Raw genomic sequence first — 18,509 nt, 5'->3', positions numbered from 1 at the left:
AGTAAATTATGTTTCCAACATTGCCTTTTCCCAAAAGGATCATGAAAATTCACTGGCAGACATATGCTCCAGATTTTGGTTTGGAAAATCATGCTGCATTTTATCTTTTTGTTTGGGCTGCTCCTGAGTCCATAAACATTTTGTACCTGAATGAAACATAAACCCTCTTCCACTATAATACATGTGGAAAATGTCCAATTTCCTAACAGTAGAAGCCAACACATTTTCTTTTATGAGTTTCTGTATCTTACAGAAAACATAAGATCAAGACCTTTTAGATTAGAATAGAATTTTAATATCTGTTCTTTCCTATGTCAGAATTCTTCCATGTAGAACGATTTTTATAAGAACTAAAGGAATGTGTACCTCAGTTGCTTAAGGAAATGTTTCAAATTAAAAGTTGTAATTTCTATGAAGATAATTAATTTTCTCTATCATGTTCTATGCTGTAGATTCTAAAATGCAAAAATGGTTATTGGACATTCATATAGTCTTAGGTTGATATTTCTAGGAAAATCCATTGTTAGGTGTTTTGGTTTGTTTTCAGTTTTTGATAGCTATATAGCAATTGTCTTTTATCTGTGATGTGCAAATATGTATAAGAAAGTCCTAATTTAAAAGGAATACCTGGCTGGGTGTAGTGGCTCATGCCTGTAATCCCAGTACTTCGAGAGGCCAAGGCGAGAGGATTGCCTGAGCTCAGGAGTTTGAGACCAGCCTGGGCAACTTGGTAAGACAATAAATCAAAAATATTAGCCAGGCGTAGTGGCATGCGGCTGAAGTTCCAGCTACTTGAAAGCAGGTCAAAAAGAGGAGAGGTGGCTTATGAATTCAGGAACTACAGGGGAGAGCATCTCAAGAATTCGGGATAATACCCATCTATACAGCCTGGGGAAATGGCAAGCTTGTTAGAACCCACAGTAACAACAGCTAGAAAAGATCCATAGGAATCATTGCTATATCAAAAGCCAGAGAGTTTATCCTACCTTCTAAGTCACAGCAATTTATTAAATCCACTTGTTCTACCTTTCTCTACTATTTTGGAAGGTTCCCTAACCATTCCAGCCAGGTTCCTTCTCTATATTTTCTCTTCCTGCCCTGAGTGTAGGTTAGAACTTGGTTCTCCAGTGTCATACCTCATCTCTGTCATCAGCCAAGCCTGTGATAAGGGCATCTATGGACAAAGCACCTATTTTCTGATTGCACCTTTGAGAAAGATATTTGAAAGCAGGAGGTTAAGAATATCGGGGCTATAATGAGCCGCAAGATGGTCATTCAGAAAGAACAAGAGTCTTGTTAAAAATGGGGGAGAGGAACCACAGTACAGATTACTAATGTTGAAATAAAGACTTTGTGTTAGCAAAAAGACTATAAATCAGCAAGAGAACAAGCCAGGAAGCTTGTTTGACCTTGATATGACTTTGCCTGTCTGGAAGCTCCCTTTCTACTTAATCCCTGTGGTCTGGGGTTAATTCCATGCTGCTCTCACATGAAACAAGGTAGGAAACACAAAGGGTTTCTCTGTCTCTTCTTCCTCATGCCCTCTTCTTCCCTGGAGCTTTCTAATTGTTTTAATAGTCTTTCATGTAAGACATTCCTCATAACACAGCTGTTAACTGGGCACAATACTAACAATTTCTTCTGAGTTCATAGGAAAAAAAACAAGTTAGTGGAGACATTTTAAGTTTTATTTTGATTGTTATTTTTTTTAAAAGTGGATCTCTTTATGCCATTCTGTGTTATAAGTTAGTATAAAGTGGATTCCAATATAGTACAAAAGAATATATTCTCAGTTATTTTAAGTTTGCTATGCCAACATTTCATTGTGTTCTTCAAAACATATCTTGATTTTTGAGGGTTCTACCCAAGCATAGATGCTTGAGCCCATCAAGAATAATCTGATCATATTTTCTGGTGACCTCAAAGTGTCCATTTAGACACAGGAAAGGATCACCTATGTAGCTGGTTATGAACATCCCAACAGTTTCCTCTATTGTCTCTTTAAAGAATTGGTTTTCTTATCCCAAGGTTGGTTACCCTTTGGCCTAGATTTCTGGAACTATTTAGCCCTAGACCCAAAGCTCTTCCTTCCCCAGGAATGATTCAGTGATGGTTGTCCCCAAGATTCTTTCCTGTAGTCTCATTTCATTCCCTCAAGCTCTAGAGGCACCCAATACATTTCGTTTTCCTCCCAGAGAAAAAGAGTGTTAAGAGAGGGCATCTATAGGAAATGCTGAATAAACAAGCCTGGCAGATCTTACAAATGAGTTGTCAACTAAGGTGTTTAGGAAAGGAGGAAGTGTTTAGAGACAAAGCTGAAGGCAAATAAGATGATCCAAAACCGGGTTGAAGGTTGGCCTTTCCATAGTAGTTTTCCAGATGTGTACGGTAGAGTCCTTGTTAGGCTCTTGGTGGGTCCACAGGCCTTGGAGGTGGGGGTCTTAACATTCATTCCTTTCATTAGAATGGTTCTTTTTTTTGTTGTTCTTTCTGTTTTTTTTTTTTTATTGATTGGTTCTGCTTTTATCTATTATATGTTGGAATACCATGTAAGATTTCATTTGAAGAAAGTTTTATTGCTAAAGAAAACTTGCAGCCAGCTGGACTAGAGCAGTTTTCTGAGGCAATGAGAGGTTTGCTGCAATTATATTATGTAGATTTCCTGTGCAGGGGTATCCTGCTGGCTGTGAAGACACTGGTCTGGTATCGACAAGAAGTAGCCCAAACTTAGAATGGCTCTCAGACTTACAGAAGTCAGGCAAGAAGCTTCCCAAACATAAAATAACCTCTCTACAGCCATCTGTGATAAAATGTTATGTTGCAACATAATGTGTTCATTCTCTATTGCTCAACTGACTGTTGTAACAAGATGAAAGCAAATGTGTGCTGAAACATGTGCCTGAGGCTTGCCCGTCATTTATGGAGTATGGCTCACATGGGCTTCCTTAAATAATTTCACAAGCATGGACACATAAATCCACTCTGATTAAGAAAAAGAGAGACAAAAGTATAGTGCAAATTGCTGCTTTCTCAGTTAATAGCATGTTCATAAGAACTTCAAATAACATGTATGCACTAAAGATGGAAGTAAATAATTCAGCCAAGTAGCATAAGTAAACAAATTGCAGTGCTCTAAGTTTGGTGCATAACTCATTTAACTGTTTCCTTTTTTTTTTTTTACTTGAGGTCTCATTCTGTCACCTGGCTTGGAGTGCAATGGCATAATCGCGCCTCCCCACAGCCTTGACCTCCTGGGTTCAGGTGATCTTCTGCCTCAGCCTCCTGAATAGCTGGGACTACAACACATGCCACTATACCCAACTAATTTCTTGATTTTTTTTTTTTTGTAGAGACAAGGTCTTGCTATGTTGCCCAAGCTGGTCTTGAAATCTCAGGCTCAAGCGATCCTCCCATTCCTCCCAAAGTGCTGGGATTGTAGGTGTGAGCCACTATGCCTGCCGCCTTGGGTTTATTTTCCAAAAATGATTACGATCTAGGTTTTTAACACACCTTCTTAAAAAGAAACATGAAGTAGCAAAAATCCAAATAAGGATATGTCGGATTGAAAACCACAACTAACTAGCTTGACTAGTACTTATGTAATTTTGCCTCTAGCAAACAGGTTATATGGCTTGTTTTCACATAATCATGAAACATTTATAAAACTTAACTCATTTTAACAAATCCTCCCAAATTTGATGTTGTGCAGACCATATTTACTGATCACAATGCAACCAAATTAGAAAACAATAATAACAAAGCAAAAAGGCCAACTGTGATGTGACAGACTGATTTAGAAATTGGCTGAATGACTGTACATTGCTGTTCCTCAGTTCTTTTACATACATAAGCACAAGTAACACCCCATTCTATAAACAGCTGGAGACAGAAATGGAAACAGTCAATTCTAAGAATGCATGCTTGAATAGGTGGAATAAGGAAAGACTTCATAAGAAGCAATAAGAAGTGTAAGTGCTTAGATCTTGTCCATTAGGTGAGTGTCTTTTCTTTTACTTGACTGCTAAAGAATATGATATCTAGGGAGCAGTTAAATATCTGTTGTTGATATATCAAGGGAGAGATCAGCCCTGATGGGGATAAAAAACACCCATAGCTAGGTTACTACAGCTTATTGACACCTTGTGGCAGAGGCTAAAAATCCTCGCTTCATTGGTTTAGTGTCATTAAAACATCAACAAATGGTTTGGTTTTCTGAGCCTATTTCACTGTTATTAAAAGAACTGAGTTGGTGTATGGTGAAAATATTTATAGATACTAATATCTTAAACTTGTGACCTACTTGTATCAGTATGCTGCCTTTTCATTGACATTATGGAGAAACCACAACTGGCACAGTATGGAGAAGCTCTTGGGTTTCTAAAATGACTTATTCCCAGCCATAAGCTGGGGAAAAATTCTTTTCCTTTTTGGAAAAGTAAAAGCCCTGAAGACACAGCAGCTATGAGCTTATTGAGGAGGGTTGACTACCATGAAGGGAACATAGCAGCTCACTGTGTTACAAGGAAAACACAACAAATTTGTTAACTGACAGTGTTAGTATAACATCAGTTTTTGCACACACAAAGTGGAAGTTGACAAGAGAGGTCTGTCTCTCTCTCTCTCATTGAAGTCTCTGTCGCCCATGCTGGAGTGCAATGGCACACTCACAGCTACCTCAACCTGCTGAGCTCAGGTGATCCTTCTACTTCAGCTTTCCAGGCAACTGGAACTACAGGCATGTACCACCCCACCCGGCTAATTTTTTGATTTATTGTAGAGACGAGGTCTTGCCAAGTTGCCCAGGCTGGTCTCGAACCCTTGGCAAGACCTTGTCTCTACAATAGGCAATCTTCTTGCCTCTGCCTCCCAAAGTGCTGGAATTACAGGCATGAGCCACTACATCCAGTTCATTCTCATTTTTTGAAATGTCAGTGATAAATGAGCCACCCATCTTCCCCAGTTATTGCCAACTCAGGGATATTTGTCCAGTTGTTTTTATTATTTGGACAGTCATTCTCAACAGATCTTGCTTCTTCTATTTTATAACTATTTATTAGGATAAAAGAAGTGTCATTGCTCTGTCACAAAATGAAATGTTTCCTTCTTGATTTCGTGTTTTCCTGATAGATTAGCATCATTTCTATATTGCAGCACATGAAAAACTTGTGATAGGTAAGAGGAAGAGGAGAGCTGGGCTGTATTGCTAAAAGAACTTCTGTGCATGTTCCAGTTCAAGACGAGTCTTGACAGAATCCTTGACTCCATTTCTAAGTCAAAAATGAAAAGATGTTCTGTGTTTTGCAAGCTTGGAAATTGTCTTTCCAGTTTCAAGTCCTTAGAGTGCTACCTGACTTGTAATCCTCTCAATCTTTCAGTCCTGGCTGTGGTAGCAAAGCTGTCATTTCTAGTTGTTTTTGTTTGTTTGTTTTTGTTTTGGCCTTTGAGTCTTGGACCCAGGAGGTTGCTGACACTCTGATATAATAACTAAAGCTCTTCACTTTATCTCTTCAGAGCTTCTTAGTAGCATAATTCCTTCTAACTAGTTGGACTTACAGATATCCCACCTTCCAGGTAGCTTAAATTGATCCTCTTTTTCCATTTCTCAGGAAATATTTTCACTTCATTCTTTGAGAGTTTATAAAAGTTTCAATGTCATTCTTAAGACATAGTAGAAAAAGCACTAGGCTCAAAGCTGTAAGATCAGTGTTCAAGCCTTAATCTGCTGTAATCATAAGAACAGCTATGATTTAATGATCTTCATTTGGCATTTTGCTGCTCACTTTATGCAGGTAGGTGGTGGTGCACTGTTATTTGAATTTAGGAGAACTTGACTCCAGCATTTGTTTTTCACTGTCTTCTGTGTGTTCACAAAAAGCAACCACTAAGTGAGAGTAGACCGTACAGATTTTGCACTTTTATCAAATTCTTACCAGCTTCATGGTAGTGTTAAGAGGTACATGTAGTTATGGGTTGGGCATTCTGTTGGAGTATCATATGGGTTGTGTCCATTATGAGGCTGCCTTCCCATTATTTGAGATATTACTCAGCAAACCAAACAGCCACTCCTATTTCCACTGCATTGCCTATGTTTTACAGATAGCATATTCTATGTGTGCCTTTTTTTTTTCTGTTACCCTATATCTTTAAAGCAAGAGGTACTTGTACTGTTACACTCAGTGTTTTGGTGAATTTACCATCATAAATTCCTATAAACACTTACATTCTGATCCTGAAAGAGGCTTAGGTAGCAAATAATGTTTTGTGAATAAATGAGTCCATGATCTTCATAAATTAAAAAAAAAGCCAGTATCTCATTTGAGTCATTGACAGTGGTCTTCGAGAATCTTTTCAACTCCCAGAAATCATCCCAGTGCTCTCTTCTTTCCTAACATATAGTTGCTTGTGTTACTTGCTTACTGGGTTATGTCGGTCTCCGACTGAGGTGATGGCAATATTTCAGAAATAGTCGATGGATGCTGTGTGCGGTGGCTCCTGCCTGAAATCTCAGCACTTTGAGAGGCTGAGGTGAGAGGATTGCCTGAGTTCAGTCTGGATTTGGAGACCAGCCTGGGTAACTTGGCGGAGACCTCGTTTCTACAATAAATCAAAAAAATTAGCCAGGTGTGGTGGCACACCTGTGGTTCCATCTACTTGGAAGACTGAAGTGGAAGGATCCCCTGAGTCCAGTAGGTCGAGTCTGCAGTGGGCCGTGAGCATGCCATTCAGGGATACAATTCAGGGTTAGGTATACAAACATTGATTATGCAGGTACCCTGCAAATTCAACTTTCAATAAGGAGATAGGGAAGAGCCAGATTTCAGTTTTCTTCTACTTTTCTTTTTTCTTTCTTTCTTTCTTTCTTTTTTTTTGAGAAAGCAGGATTTATTGAAGACAGAGAAGCTCCCACAGTGGGAGGGGATCCAAAGGGGTTGCCCTTCTTCTACTTTTTAAGACTGTTAGATTTTCACTTATTTCTATCTGCCTGAAATCTTTGTACAAACAAGACAAGCTCTCTGTTTATAGTTTTATCTGTCCCACTCTTGGCCTATTAAGTGGAGTGTAAGCATATCTGCTCACATCTAGAACAGAAATCGAGATGAGTAAACTGATGTGCACAGAAGACACATCTGTCTCTTGTGGAAGTGGGGTCCCTGCTGTCAGGATCTTGCTTTTCTAGTGACAGTAGCTGTTTTACCTCATGGTACAGAAATTGCGGTTTGAGAGAGCTGTAGTTGGGCTCATTTTGTAAACACATGTTGCCTGTACTTGTATCTCGGTACATTATAAAACACCTCATCTATCCTGCCTTACACTGTGTGACTTTTCTTCCTCCTTTCTGCTGTCTCTCTTACGGGTATCCTCCCAGAATGCCAGGAATGGGTCACCACTGGGACCATAGAAAAAGAAGAATACTTACTGCTTTCTTACATTAAACATAAAAACACTGATGAACTTTATATTTCTATACCAGTCACTGGTATAAGAACTTTTTTCTTTTTTTCCAAATCAATCTCTGGATAAAGGGACATTAAATTTTATGAAAGAAAACGTAGCTACATAATTTTCACAACTGCTGATGTTCTGTGCTGTTATCTGAAAGGTAATAGTTACATTCACATGTTCTTCTTTATACATAAAAATTATTTTGGACTGGAGGAAGTGAAGTCTAAGCTACATAAGAGCATTCAAATATTTTATTTTGAAAGCTTCAAAAATATTTTCAGGTAAAAAATAATTTGCAATTGACCTTAAATTTCTTTTTATAAAAATGTCTCCCTATTCACTATTGAGCTTCACTTTTTTATTCCTTTTGTGTCTTTGCATGTTTGTTTCTTTTGCATTTTTGTTAAACTTATGACTTGTGCATGTATCTGCAGAGAAAAAAGCAATATGGGGATATGAATCTTGATGTTACGTTTATGAGAGATTCTGTTTATAAGAGAAGTTTAGAATGTTCATAAGGATTGCTTCTTTGAAACCCCGAAGGCCGGTATAGTCACTGGGAGAACTGAAGTTGGGACATGGCTAACACCGTAAGGTCTAAGGGAGTGAAAGAATAAGAAAATACATTTTCCATGTTGAGTATAACTCAATTGACTCCCCATTGTACCCTGGTACCCAGCACGTAATAGGCATTCAGTCAATATTTGTTGAATGGAGGAACGAGTGAGAGGGCTAGAAGTGTCTTTACCGAGAACTTGAGGTAGTGCCAGAGATAATAATCGTATTTGAGAGAAAAATACCAAGGATCTGAACAATTCTACAGGGAAAGAAAACACCTCATAATTTTTCTGCTTTCTTTTCATTTTGAAACCATAAAAAAGATATAAAGAGGGCCAGGCACGGTGGCTGATGCCTATAATCCTAGCACTTTGTGAGTCAGAGGCCCAGGGATTCAAGACCAGCTTGGGCAACTTGGTGAGACTTCATCTCTACAATATATAATAATAAAAAAATTATCTGAGTGTGGTAGTGTGTGCTTGTAGTTCCAGCTACTGGAAAGGCTGAGACAGAAGGATCATCCTGAGCCTGGCATGTTGAGGCTGCAGTAGCTGTGACCCTGCCACTGCACTCTAGCCTGAGTGGAAAAGTGAGACTCTAAAAACAAAAAAGACATAAAGAGGATTTATGGGAGATGATACAAGTATCGAGAAGACTTTTTTAAGTTCTTGGATTTGTTATGACCAACAAGAGGCAGACAAGCTCCCAATGTATGACTTCTCTCCTTACGGGAGCCCATCAGAAGGAAGGAAGGGTTTTTTTGGTAGTGGGGTGGCAAGGGAAGAAGTACAAATTCCTCAGCCCAACAGCTCCAAGAGCCCAAACCTCAGTCATAAAGAATTTATCACTATAGCTTTTGATTCTTAAATCAAAGCAACTATAACTGAGGTTTCTCTCTGACAAAAAGAATACAGAAAGAACAAAAATATGTTGGAGACACACACATACCTGGAATTTAGGAGGTCTGGGATCTAGCCCAGCCCCATATCTAACTAGGTGGTTGATTTCAGACTGTTCACTTGCCTTCTCTGGGTCTCAGTTTCTTCTTCTAGAAGTTAGAGCATTTAACTGATAAATACTTTTAGCTCTGAAATTGTCAAAAATCACACGGCTAAAACTAATTGATAGGTTGGAATGCCAAGGTAGTTTTGTGATGGACAAAGACTCCCAAAAGTAATTGTACTTGAATTTCTTTCTATGATTTTTCTGAAGATTCAGATACTGGTTACATTAAAAATAAGTTAAGGCCAGTTTCGGTAGCTCACACCTGTAATCTCAGTGCTTTGGGAGACTGAGGCAGGAGGACTGCTTGAACCCAGAAGTTTGAGACCAGCCTGGGTAACATAGGGACCACTTCTCTACAATTTTTAAAAATTGGCCAGGTGTGGTTGTACATGCTTGTAGTTCCAGCTTGTAGTTCCAGCTAGTCAGAAGGCTGAGGTGGGAGAATTGCTTGAACCGGGGAGTTCAAGGTTACAGTGAGTCATGATTGCACCACCACACTGTAGCCTGGATGACAGAGCAAGTCTCTCTCTCTCTCTCTCACTCTCTCTCTCACTCTCTCCCTCAGAGTCTCACTCTGTAGCACAGGCTGGAGTGCAGTGGCACGCTTATGGCCACCATAGCCTCAACTTGCTGGGCTCAGGCGATTCTTCTGCCTCACTCAGCCTTCCAAGTAGCTGGGACTACAGGCGTGTACCACCTCACCTGGCCAATTTTTTGATTTATTGTAGAGATGAGGTCTCACCAGGTTGCCCAGGTTGATCTCGAATGCGTGAGCTCAGGCAATTCTCTCACCTTGGTCTTCCAAAGTGCTAGGATAATAGGTGTGAGCCACCATACCGGCCAACCTTTTTTTTAGAAAGCAGGATTTATTGAGAGGACAGAAAAGCTCCCACAGTGGGAGGGGACTCGAGGCGGTTGCCCAACCCTCTTTAAAAAAAAAAAAAGTTCTCTTAAAGGATGATGAGCAGGTAAAATACAGTCAAGTATATTTATTACTGCTTGTGGCACATGATGGCTGTTTAGTTAATATTACTCTTCCCCTTCCTTTTACTGGGTACTAAATATGAGTGATAGAAGGAAAATTTGACTTTCACAAAATGGATAGCCTAGTAGTTTTAGAATGACTGCTTTACAGTGGGGGTCCTAAGGTTGAAACCTATGATTGACTTTAATATGATGCTTCATGGAGAATTTGGGCTATGAGGGATATGTGTATGTGTGTTTGAGAGAGAGAAATAGAAATAGATATATCCCCTTCACTCTTAACTAAAACCACTCTCTTTTATTTTAATTTCTGAAAAATAACTCGTTATTTATTTATTTACTTTTTAGAGGTAGGGTCTCACACTGTTGCTCAGGTAGGATTTCAGTTGCATGATCATAATTTACTGCAACCTTGAACTCTTGGGCTCAAGCAACCCTCCCACCTCAGCCTCCTGAGTAGCTGGGACCACAGGCACATACCACTTATACTTGGTTACTTAAAAAAAATTTTTTTTTTTTTTTTTTTTTTAGAGATGGGGTTTTGCTGAGTTGCCCAAGCTTGTATTGAACTTCTGGCCTCAAGTGATTCCCCCCACCTCATCCTAATGAGTCACTGGGATTACAGGCAAAAATATGTTTTATTTTTAAAATAAGGAAGATCGTTGACTTTCTCTCACCAGGCAGTTATCACCACATAGTGCATGTTGAGGAAGTGGGTGTTCCTTGCCTTCTATTGTTAATCTGATGACAGTGAGGGTGGAGAGTACTTTGAAAAAATATTTATGTAAGGAGGAGAGATGGAAGTGAGCTGAATAAGAAAGTCTTTTGAGTGTCCCAAATTGGGGCATTCTTGCTTTTTTAGAAGGCATTTCCTTGAGGTATTTAGACATTACTTCCTTAAGGAGATACAGTGTTTAAATATGTGACCTTAGGTTCAGGTGCCCTTAAGAGATTCTCATTTTTATTTTACTAATTGATATTGTGGGGGCCTAGTGTAGTTTCTTACAGTTCTAAGAAAGAAAGGAACATTGCCTGCATATTGACCCTTGAAAGCTAAGTTGCTAAATGCTGCTGCTGATAGTAGCTAATACTTATACAGGACTTACTGTGTTCCAGACAGAGTTCTAAACTTGATATTTGTATACTAATATATGTATACACTAGCTTAGTCTTCACAATAGCCCTCTGAGATAGCTTTACTATTGTGCATCACCAAATTTAAAATGTGTTGGTGCATTCTTGATCTCACTAGAAGATGCTAACAAAAGGCTTTCACACAACTGTATTCCTAGTGACACCTGATTTATAATAGCAATTGCAAGATGTCTTAGATTGCAAAACTGAAATGTAAGAGGCACCCCAATTTCAAAGAAGTTAAAATAAGAAAGCATATGCATGTTAGAATGAATAAAATACAACATTATTCCTATTTTTACAGATGAGGATCTCAAGACAAAAGAGATTAAATTACATTTTCCGTAGTTACATGACTGGATTCAAATGCAGTGACTTGGTTCTAGAATCCATGCTTTTACCCTCTTTTTTTTTTTTCTTTCTCTCAACATTACGTTGGAATGGAGTCCATGCTGACATATGGCCAACATCCAATTTCTTATGCCCTTGTTGTGGCACCTGTGATAGCATGGCACCAGAACTTTCTGAGGGAGGCAGTGTGTACAACTTGCCTCTAGGACTGTCATGAGGCTTGTGTTCATGCTTGTGAAGTGCTTGACACATGGCCCATTTTCAGCAAGAGCAGTGCAAGAGGGAAGACAGTTGATGACTGATAAACTGGCTTCCCCAACATCAATAGGCCAGAGTACCTGCAGGAAATGACATGCACAAAATGTTGTTTGAGTGCCCACAATGTCAAATTCTGGTACCGTGTATTCTCACTATTTTCCTTCCTGCTCTAAAATGCCAGTGTACATTATTAGATTTCCATATTTGGGGAGTATTTTCTTTCTGGAAAACAGGCCCCAGGAACACTACTCATGACTTGAGTGACAAATAAGAAAAAAATAATGTATTGTATGAAAACCTACCATGGATTGAGGCTTAACATTAAGTAGTCCTCAACAGTGATGATAAGCTGTGGTAAGAGAACCACATATGGGCCTGCAGGATGGGACTGGGAGTGTAGTCTGCTATGGTCTAGGATTATTTTCTGCTGAAAGGTGAGAGGAATCCATTAACTTCAGGCTTTGACTAATTGGACATCAAGATCAGATAAGGAGATTGTCACCATCAACACCATGCCCAAACCTTGAAAATTCTGTTATTGCTTTGAAACCCTGCCTGCCTCCTGACTTCATTTATTTCCTTTTAGCTTCCTTATTCTTCAGAATTCTGGTCTCTGTTAACTCAGACCAGCCTGGTCAGTGTGACCAACTTTAGACTATACAACCTCCGAACTTGCTAAAGGTTTTCCCCAACTAAAATCTCTATTTTGTCTGGAAATGGTGACTCATGCCTTATAAATCCCAACTCTTTGAGGGGTCAAGGCAGAAGAATTGTTTGAGACCAGCCTGGGCAACATAGCAAGACCCCATCACTACAAAAATTTTAAAAATTAGCTGGGCACAGTGGTGCGAAAGCTGTGGTCCTAGCTACTAGGGAGGCTGAGATGGGAGGATCACTCAAGCCCAGGAAGTCAGAACTATAGTAAGCCAAGATCATACTGCTGTACTCCAGCCTGGGCAGTAGAGTGAGACCCTGTCTCTAAAATAAATAAATACAGTGGGGAAATAAATTGTACTGTAATGGTTATAAATTTTTGGTACAGAATGTCTATAATTGAGAGAATTTTTAAGTAAAATTTTAAGTTTGTTGATCTGGCACAAGTTGAAAGCAACTGTTGTTTTTGGTGCTTCTGATTCATTTTGCATTTCTAATTTTGAACTATTTGAACATCTGAATCAGTTCAGACTGTTTTAAACCAGGTTATACCAGTCTAAACAAGTAAAAACCATTTTATAAATGTCTTGAACTAATTACTAGCAGTTTGATGAAATCAGAGCAAGTGTGACTCGACTGAAAATAGTTTTATCAGCACCAGCTTGATTCAATAAAATGTACTTGGAACCAAACAAAACTTATGTGACCAGGACAAGAACCTGTCTATTTGAGCTGGCTATAACCAGTCTAAAGCAATTAAAGGTATTAAAATGACTCTCAGATAATTTTGGTTAGATAGTCTGGATTTAGCCAAAGTGCTTTTAGAGCAATCTGTAATAGTTTTGTAGGTAGAACCTCTTTTATCTCAACTGTTTTAACTTACTCTATACTAATGTGAACCAGTCAGATTTTCTTCAAGTATGAGCTTGCTAAAATGGATGGGAGTGTCTTATATGAATTTGAACCTATCTTTAAGTTGATCAGAACTCTTTTGAAATAGATAAACCTATTTTAAATGAGTTGCAAATGGTTAGAACCAGTCCCCACTCCCCCCCCCCCCAAAAAAAACCAGAATTAGTTTGAAAGTAGCAAACTACTTAAGCCACTCAGCAGTCTTTTCTGCTAGGAAAAAAAACATGATTTGAGCTGGCTGGAGCAATTTCAGAATTTGTTTTGGGTCTTCAGAATCAGTCTGGATGTCTGCAATGGGGAGAATACAGTGAGTTGAGGCTTAAGTACCCAGTATATATGCCAAGCATTGTGCTGGGCACTCCACAAACAGTATCTCATTGAATCTTCAGAACAATGTTGTGAAGTACTGTGTGTAACCATCTTTTTTATAGACTGGAAACATGGAAATCTAAGGCTCAGAGATATCCAAGTAGTTGGTGTATGGGAGCCTTGGGATTCATACCCAGCTCTACTTGACTTTATGTGTCACTTCTAAGCCCAATATGCATTTGTTAAAAAAAAATGAGTAATGGATATGAAACTTGGAATAGAATAGACATGGCACTTAGAACTTGGAGATCTAGGTTCTAGATGGTACAAATAAGTTTACCTCTCTGGGTTCTGTTTTATCCTTTAGAAAAATGAAACCAGAGAGTAAAAGTTCTGAGCATTATTTTCAGATCAAAAAAGCAGATAATTATCTTTAAGGTACTGTCCGAAAAGTCCAAACTTTAATTAGTATTGATAGCAGTGTCTACACCTTCAGTTGGTGGTATCTGGCTTGTTAGTTTTTTCTTTTATGATGTCTTGGTTAGTATTGCTATCATAAGTAGAAAACAAAACTCACAAAGATCATTTGTAGACTTGCATGTGTGATTCTTCACCCATGAAAATTAAACACATTAAATTGTTGATATAACATAGTTTCATCTAAGTTTTTATTTTTCGGTTAGTAGATTTAAAATAATTTTTTTTTTTTTTTTAAGAAATAGAGTCTGACTCTGTTGCCCAGGCTGGAGTGTGGTGGTGTAATTATAGCTCACTACAGCCTTGAACATTTGGGCTCAAGCAATCCTCCTGCCAGCCTCCGAGTAGCTGGGGTTACAGGGTCATGTTACCATGCTTGGATAATTTTTTGTTTTTATTTTTTGATAGAGATGAGATCTTGCTATATTGCCCAGTCTGATCTTGAACTCCTGGGCTCGTGATCCTTCCGCCTTGACCTCTCAGTGTGCTGAGATTATAGGCGCGAGCCCTTGTGCCTGCCTTCACCTAAGTCTTTGAATTTCACGTAAGTGAGTTTAGAGAATTCTAGAATATTGATGCCTTTAGTGTTAGCATGTTCTCCTATACCTTAAGCGATATAAAAAATATAGTTGTAGAAAAGACCAACTTTTTTTCAAATAAAATATAAAGAGGAAATAAGGTAGTAACAGCACTTTCTTACATCATTCTCATTATAGACTTGGGTTGTTTTCTGCTTTCCTATTCAATTCGAGCGGAACCCTTCAAATGATTAACAGTTATCTGGTCTTACTTTTCAGTTCTTAGTTCTTATTTTTTGACTAAATGGAGCCAAGTGAGATGCTGACTTAGCATAATTTCAGCATGACATGACATGCTAGAATGTTGATACCCAAATGGTCACCCCTCTCCCCCATGTCAATAACTTCTGAAAATCAGAAAAAAATTACTAGTTATGCCCAAGCGGTCATCTTTTGGAGAGGAATTCTGTTATATATTTTTAGTACTGGTGACTGCATCTACAAATGCAGAAGCTGTTAGTATAAAAACGCCATCATCTGTGTAGTGTCACTCTTTATAATGTGCAAATAGAATTATGAATGTTTGTAGAGGCTCTGCCCTTATTGAATGGCTAGCCATATCTGAAATGTGAAGCCACAGATCAGCATTAAGGCACTCTGAGGAAGTACATTGCAGCAGCTCTTGGGGTTCAGCATTCAGGAATTTTCAGCATTAGGTGAGTCACCAAGTAGAGGATGAGGTGGGGGAGGCAACCTTGAAGATTGATATTCTTGTCTGAGTTTTTATTAATTTTAGGGATCTATAGAAATAATCCTGCAGGAAGCACTGAGTGTAACAGCAAAGCTTCTGGATATTTGGCTGGGTGAAAAGGGGACAATGCCAGGAAGTCAGTATCTAACACAGGGCATCTGGCATGTGTGTAGTCAGTTGAATATGTATGTTTGAATGACCAGGCAAAGTTGTCAGTAGTATGGAATAGCTAGTCATTTTTCTGATTTTTGGGAGAATTTATTGGAATTGGGAAGGAATTAAGTGAGATTGGTTAATGGGTACAAACATTAGATAGAAGGGATAAGTTCTAATGTTCAATAGCAGAATAGGGTGGCCACAGTTAACAACGATGTATATTTCAAAATAGCTAGAAGAGAAGACTTGAAATGTTCCCACATATCCTGACTTGATCATTACGCATTCTATGCATATAACAAAATAGCACATGTACCCCATGAAATGTACAAATATTATGTAGCAATAAAAGATTTAATAAAGAAGTAAGTGTTCCCTGGAAAGAGACTCTATTGCCAATTGGACTGATATTTTGGGGTTGAATCTGTTTAGAGTATAAAAACAAATCGTGAAAAGTGCCAATTATAAGGGATCAAAAATAACCATGGTTAGGTATTACTGATAAAAACAAATTTTTCTTCCTTAAGGTAGAATTTTGGTTTAATCAGTATTAAAGAGCTGAATTTTCAGCAGTTCTTGTTAGAATACTCAGGTAGGGGTAGGTAAATGAGACTTTATTTGTGGAACTATGCTATCTGAGCAGTGACTGCTCACATCTGGAACTCAGTTCCCACGTGAGCAGTGATATTCCAGAGAAGCCTGATTTAGTACATATGATAATATGTAAATTTTACTTGTGAATTAACAGTGTCTTTGAAGAAACTATAGTAACATATGAAAATGAATAGCATAAATGAAATTATCTAGGTGTACACATAAAAAAAGAGAAAAGTCAGGGATCCAGTACTAGGAGACCTTTAAAAAGAAGGGGAGATTGGAGCCACTTGCACACTAAGATTTGAAAATATTATTTCTTATAACATTTTCCTTCCTTTTTTTTCTTTAATTAGTTTTTGTCCTATATGGTCTGCAAATAAGACTTAGTGACTATTATTTTCTTATTGCTTATTATTCTCACTGGAATTTTTGCCTTAATAGTACTATAATATGTATGTTAAAGTAAAACCAAACTGTTATTTGTTTCAGTAGCTTCTCAGCTGGCCAGTTATCAGGTCCTCAGGAATAGTAAACAATATATAACCCTTTCTTCATATAATCCCTAGACATATAAATGTTTCATAGAAGTGCTTGTTGAACTGAATATTGCTGTCACATCATGAATGGATAACTCCAATGTTCAGATGGATTTTAATAAATACTCATTTGTTTATATGTTGCAGGTGAACCACTGAGTTCTTCATTATGTCTGATGGAGATTATGATTACCTCATCAAGTTTTTAGCTTTGGGAGACTCTGGAGTAGGGAAGACCAGTGTACTTTACCAGTACACAGATGGCAAGTTTAATTCCAAATTTATCACAACTGTGGGCATTGACTTCAGGGAAAAAAGAGTGGTAAGTTCTCTATCCTATATAAAAATGTAATCTTTTTTTTTTTTTTTTTTTTTTGAGTTGGAGTCTCACTCTGTCGTTCAGACTATAGTGCAGTGGCCGCTCCTGGCCACCGCAGCCTCGACCTGCTGGGCTCCGGAGATCCTTCTGCCTCAGCCTTCCAAGCCGCTGGAACTACAGGCGGGCGCTACCACATCCGGCTAATTTTTGATTTATTGTAGAGATGAGGTCTCGCCAAGTTGCCCAGGTGGGTCTCGAACCCGCGGGCTCAGGCAATCCACTCACCTCAGCCCCCCAAAGGCGCAGGATTATAGGCTGAGCCACCGAGCCCGGCTAAAAATGTAATCTTTGAGTCAACATTTGTCCAGCTCTTTAGTTTACTTTGCAGGAATTAGGAGGACAAAGGTTGGGATCTAAAATTAAGGGCTATATATGAAAGTGTGTTATGTTCAATGTGGGCAATGTGATTGCAAAGGCTGTGTTAAAGGCTGTGCAAAGGCAGAGTAAAAGTGAACAATTCTTTTAGATTTTCTCTTCTTACATTTTCTAAATTAAAACAAAATTTTTTTTGAGTTGTCTCACTCTGTTGCCCAGACTGGAGTGCAGTGGCATCCTTACAGGTATCACAGCCTCAACCAGCTGGGCTCAGGTGATCCTTTCACCTCAGCCTTCCAGGTAGTTGGAACCTCAGACACGTGCTACCACGCCCCGCTAATTTTTTGATTTATTGAAGAGACAAGGTTTCACCATGTTGCTCAGGCTGGTCTCGAACCCCTAGGCAATCCTCTTGCCTCCACCTCCCAAAGTGCTAGGATTACAGGCTTGAACCACTGCACCCAGCTCCTTGGTACCTTTTGTTTGTATCTTCTCTTCTGTCCTCCACAACATTATTTGTCTACTTTTGCCTTGAAGCCTGCCATTTACCTTGCCCCTCCCACCCCTGATTTTTGGGCTATAACTTCCACCTTTGGCACCTTATAATTTTTTAATGGCAGTTCTCTTAGTGAAGCCTCAGCAATTCCACATGGAATACTAAGTGGTAGAACTCATCACAGCTGCCAGGAGGGTGAGGTTGGAGTAGGAGTGGGGAATCCAGGCAGTGGATGTGATGATGCTCTGCAGATTATTGAAGGGAGAGGCTCTTTTTTTTTTTTAAAGCCCTCAAGACTGCAAGTTATTCTAGTAGTAGAGAGGAAGGCAGATGGCCATTGGAGATAAGGGAAGATGGCCTTCTCCGTGGACTACATTTCTTGCTGAAAAATTCACTGCTACTCTGAAATAGGCCAACAAGTGGTCAGGAGATTAATGACAAAGACCCTTCAATGGAGCTTACTCTGTCAGGAGAGATACAGGGTTCCTGGCTTCCAGGATAGAAGATCATTCCCTTTGCCCACTTTTTTTCTCTATTACCAGAGAGAATTATAGAGACTTAGACTCACTGAGTAAGAATGGGATCTTAATGTAATTTTTAGTATTGACACATGATTTGTAGAATCTATCCATCCGATTGTTTTTGTTAACTCTCATTTTATAACCTTGTTTTTTAA

General features: G+C 38.8%; 1 protein-coding gene across 2 annotated transcripts in view; it reads left to right on the top strand.

Moving 5' to 3' along the window:
- Window positions 1-18,509, top strand: part of RAB27A (RAB27A, member RAS oncogene family) — a 58,475-nt gene that overhangs the window by 12,135 nt on the left and 27,831 nt on the right. For both annotated transcript variants that reach the window (XM_008064519.1, XM_021715773.1), the window contains exon 3: window positions 16,791-16,965. In XM_008064519.1, the coding sequence (XP_008062710.1) occupies window positions 16,813-16,965 (153 nt within the window). In that variant the 5' untranslated portion in view covers window positions 16,791-16,812. The remainder of the gene's footprint in view (window positions 1-16,790; window positions 16,966-18,509) is intronic.

This window comes from Carlito syrichta, unplaced genomic scaffold (assembly GCF_000164805.1).
Source record: "Carlito syrichta isolate Samal-C Ts95f unplaced genomic scaffold, Tarsius_syrichta-2.0.1 Scaffold307639, whole genome shotgun sequence".
Taxonomy (NCBI): domain Eukaryota; kingdom Metazoa; phylum Chordata; class Mammalia; order Primates; family Tarsiidae; genus Carlito; species Carlito syrichta.
This window is presented reverse-complemented; position numbering and strand designations above follow the sequence as displayed.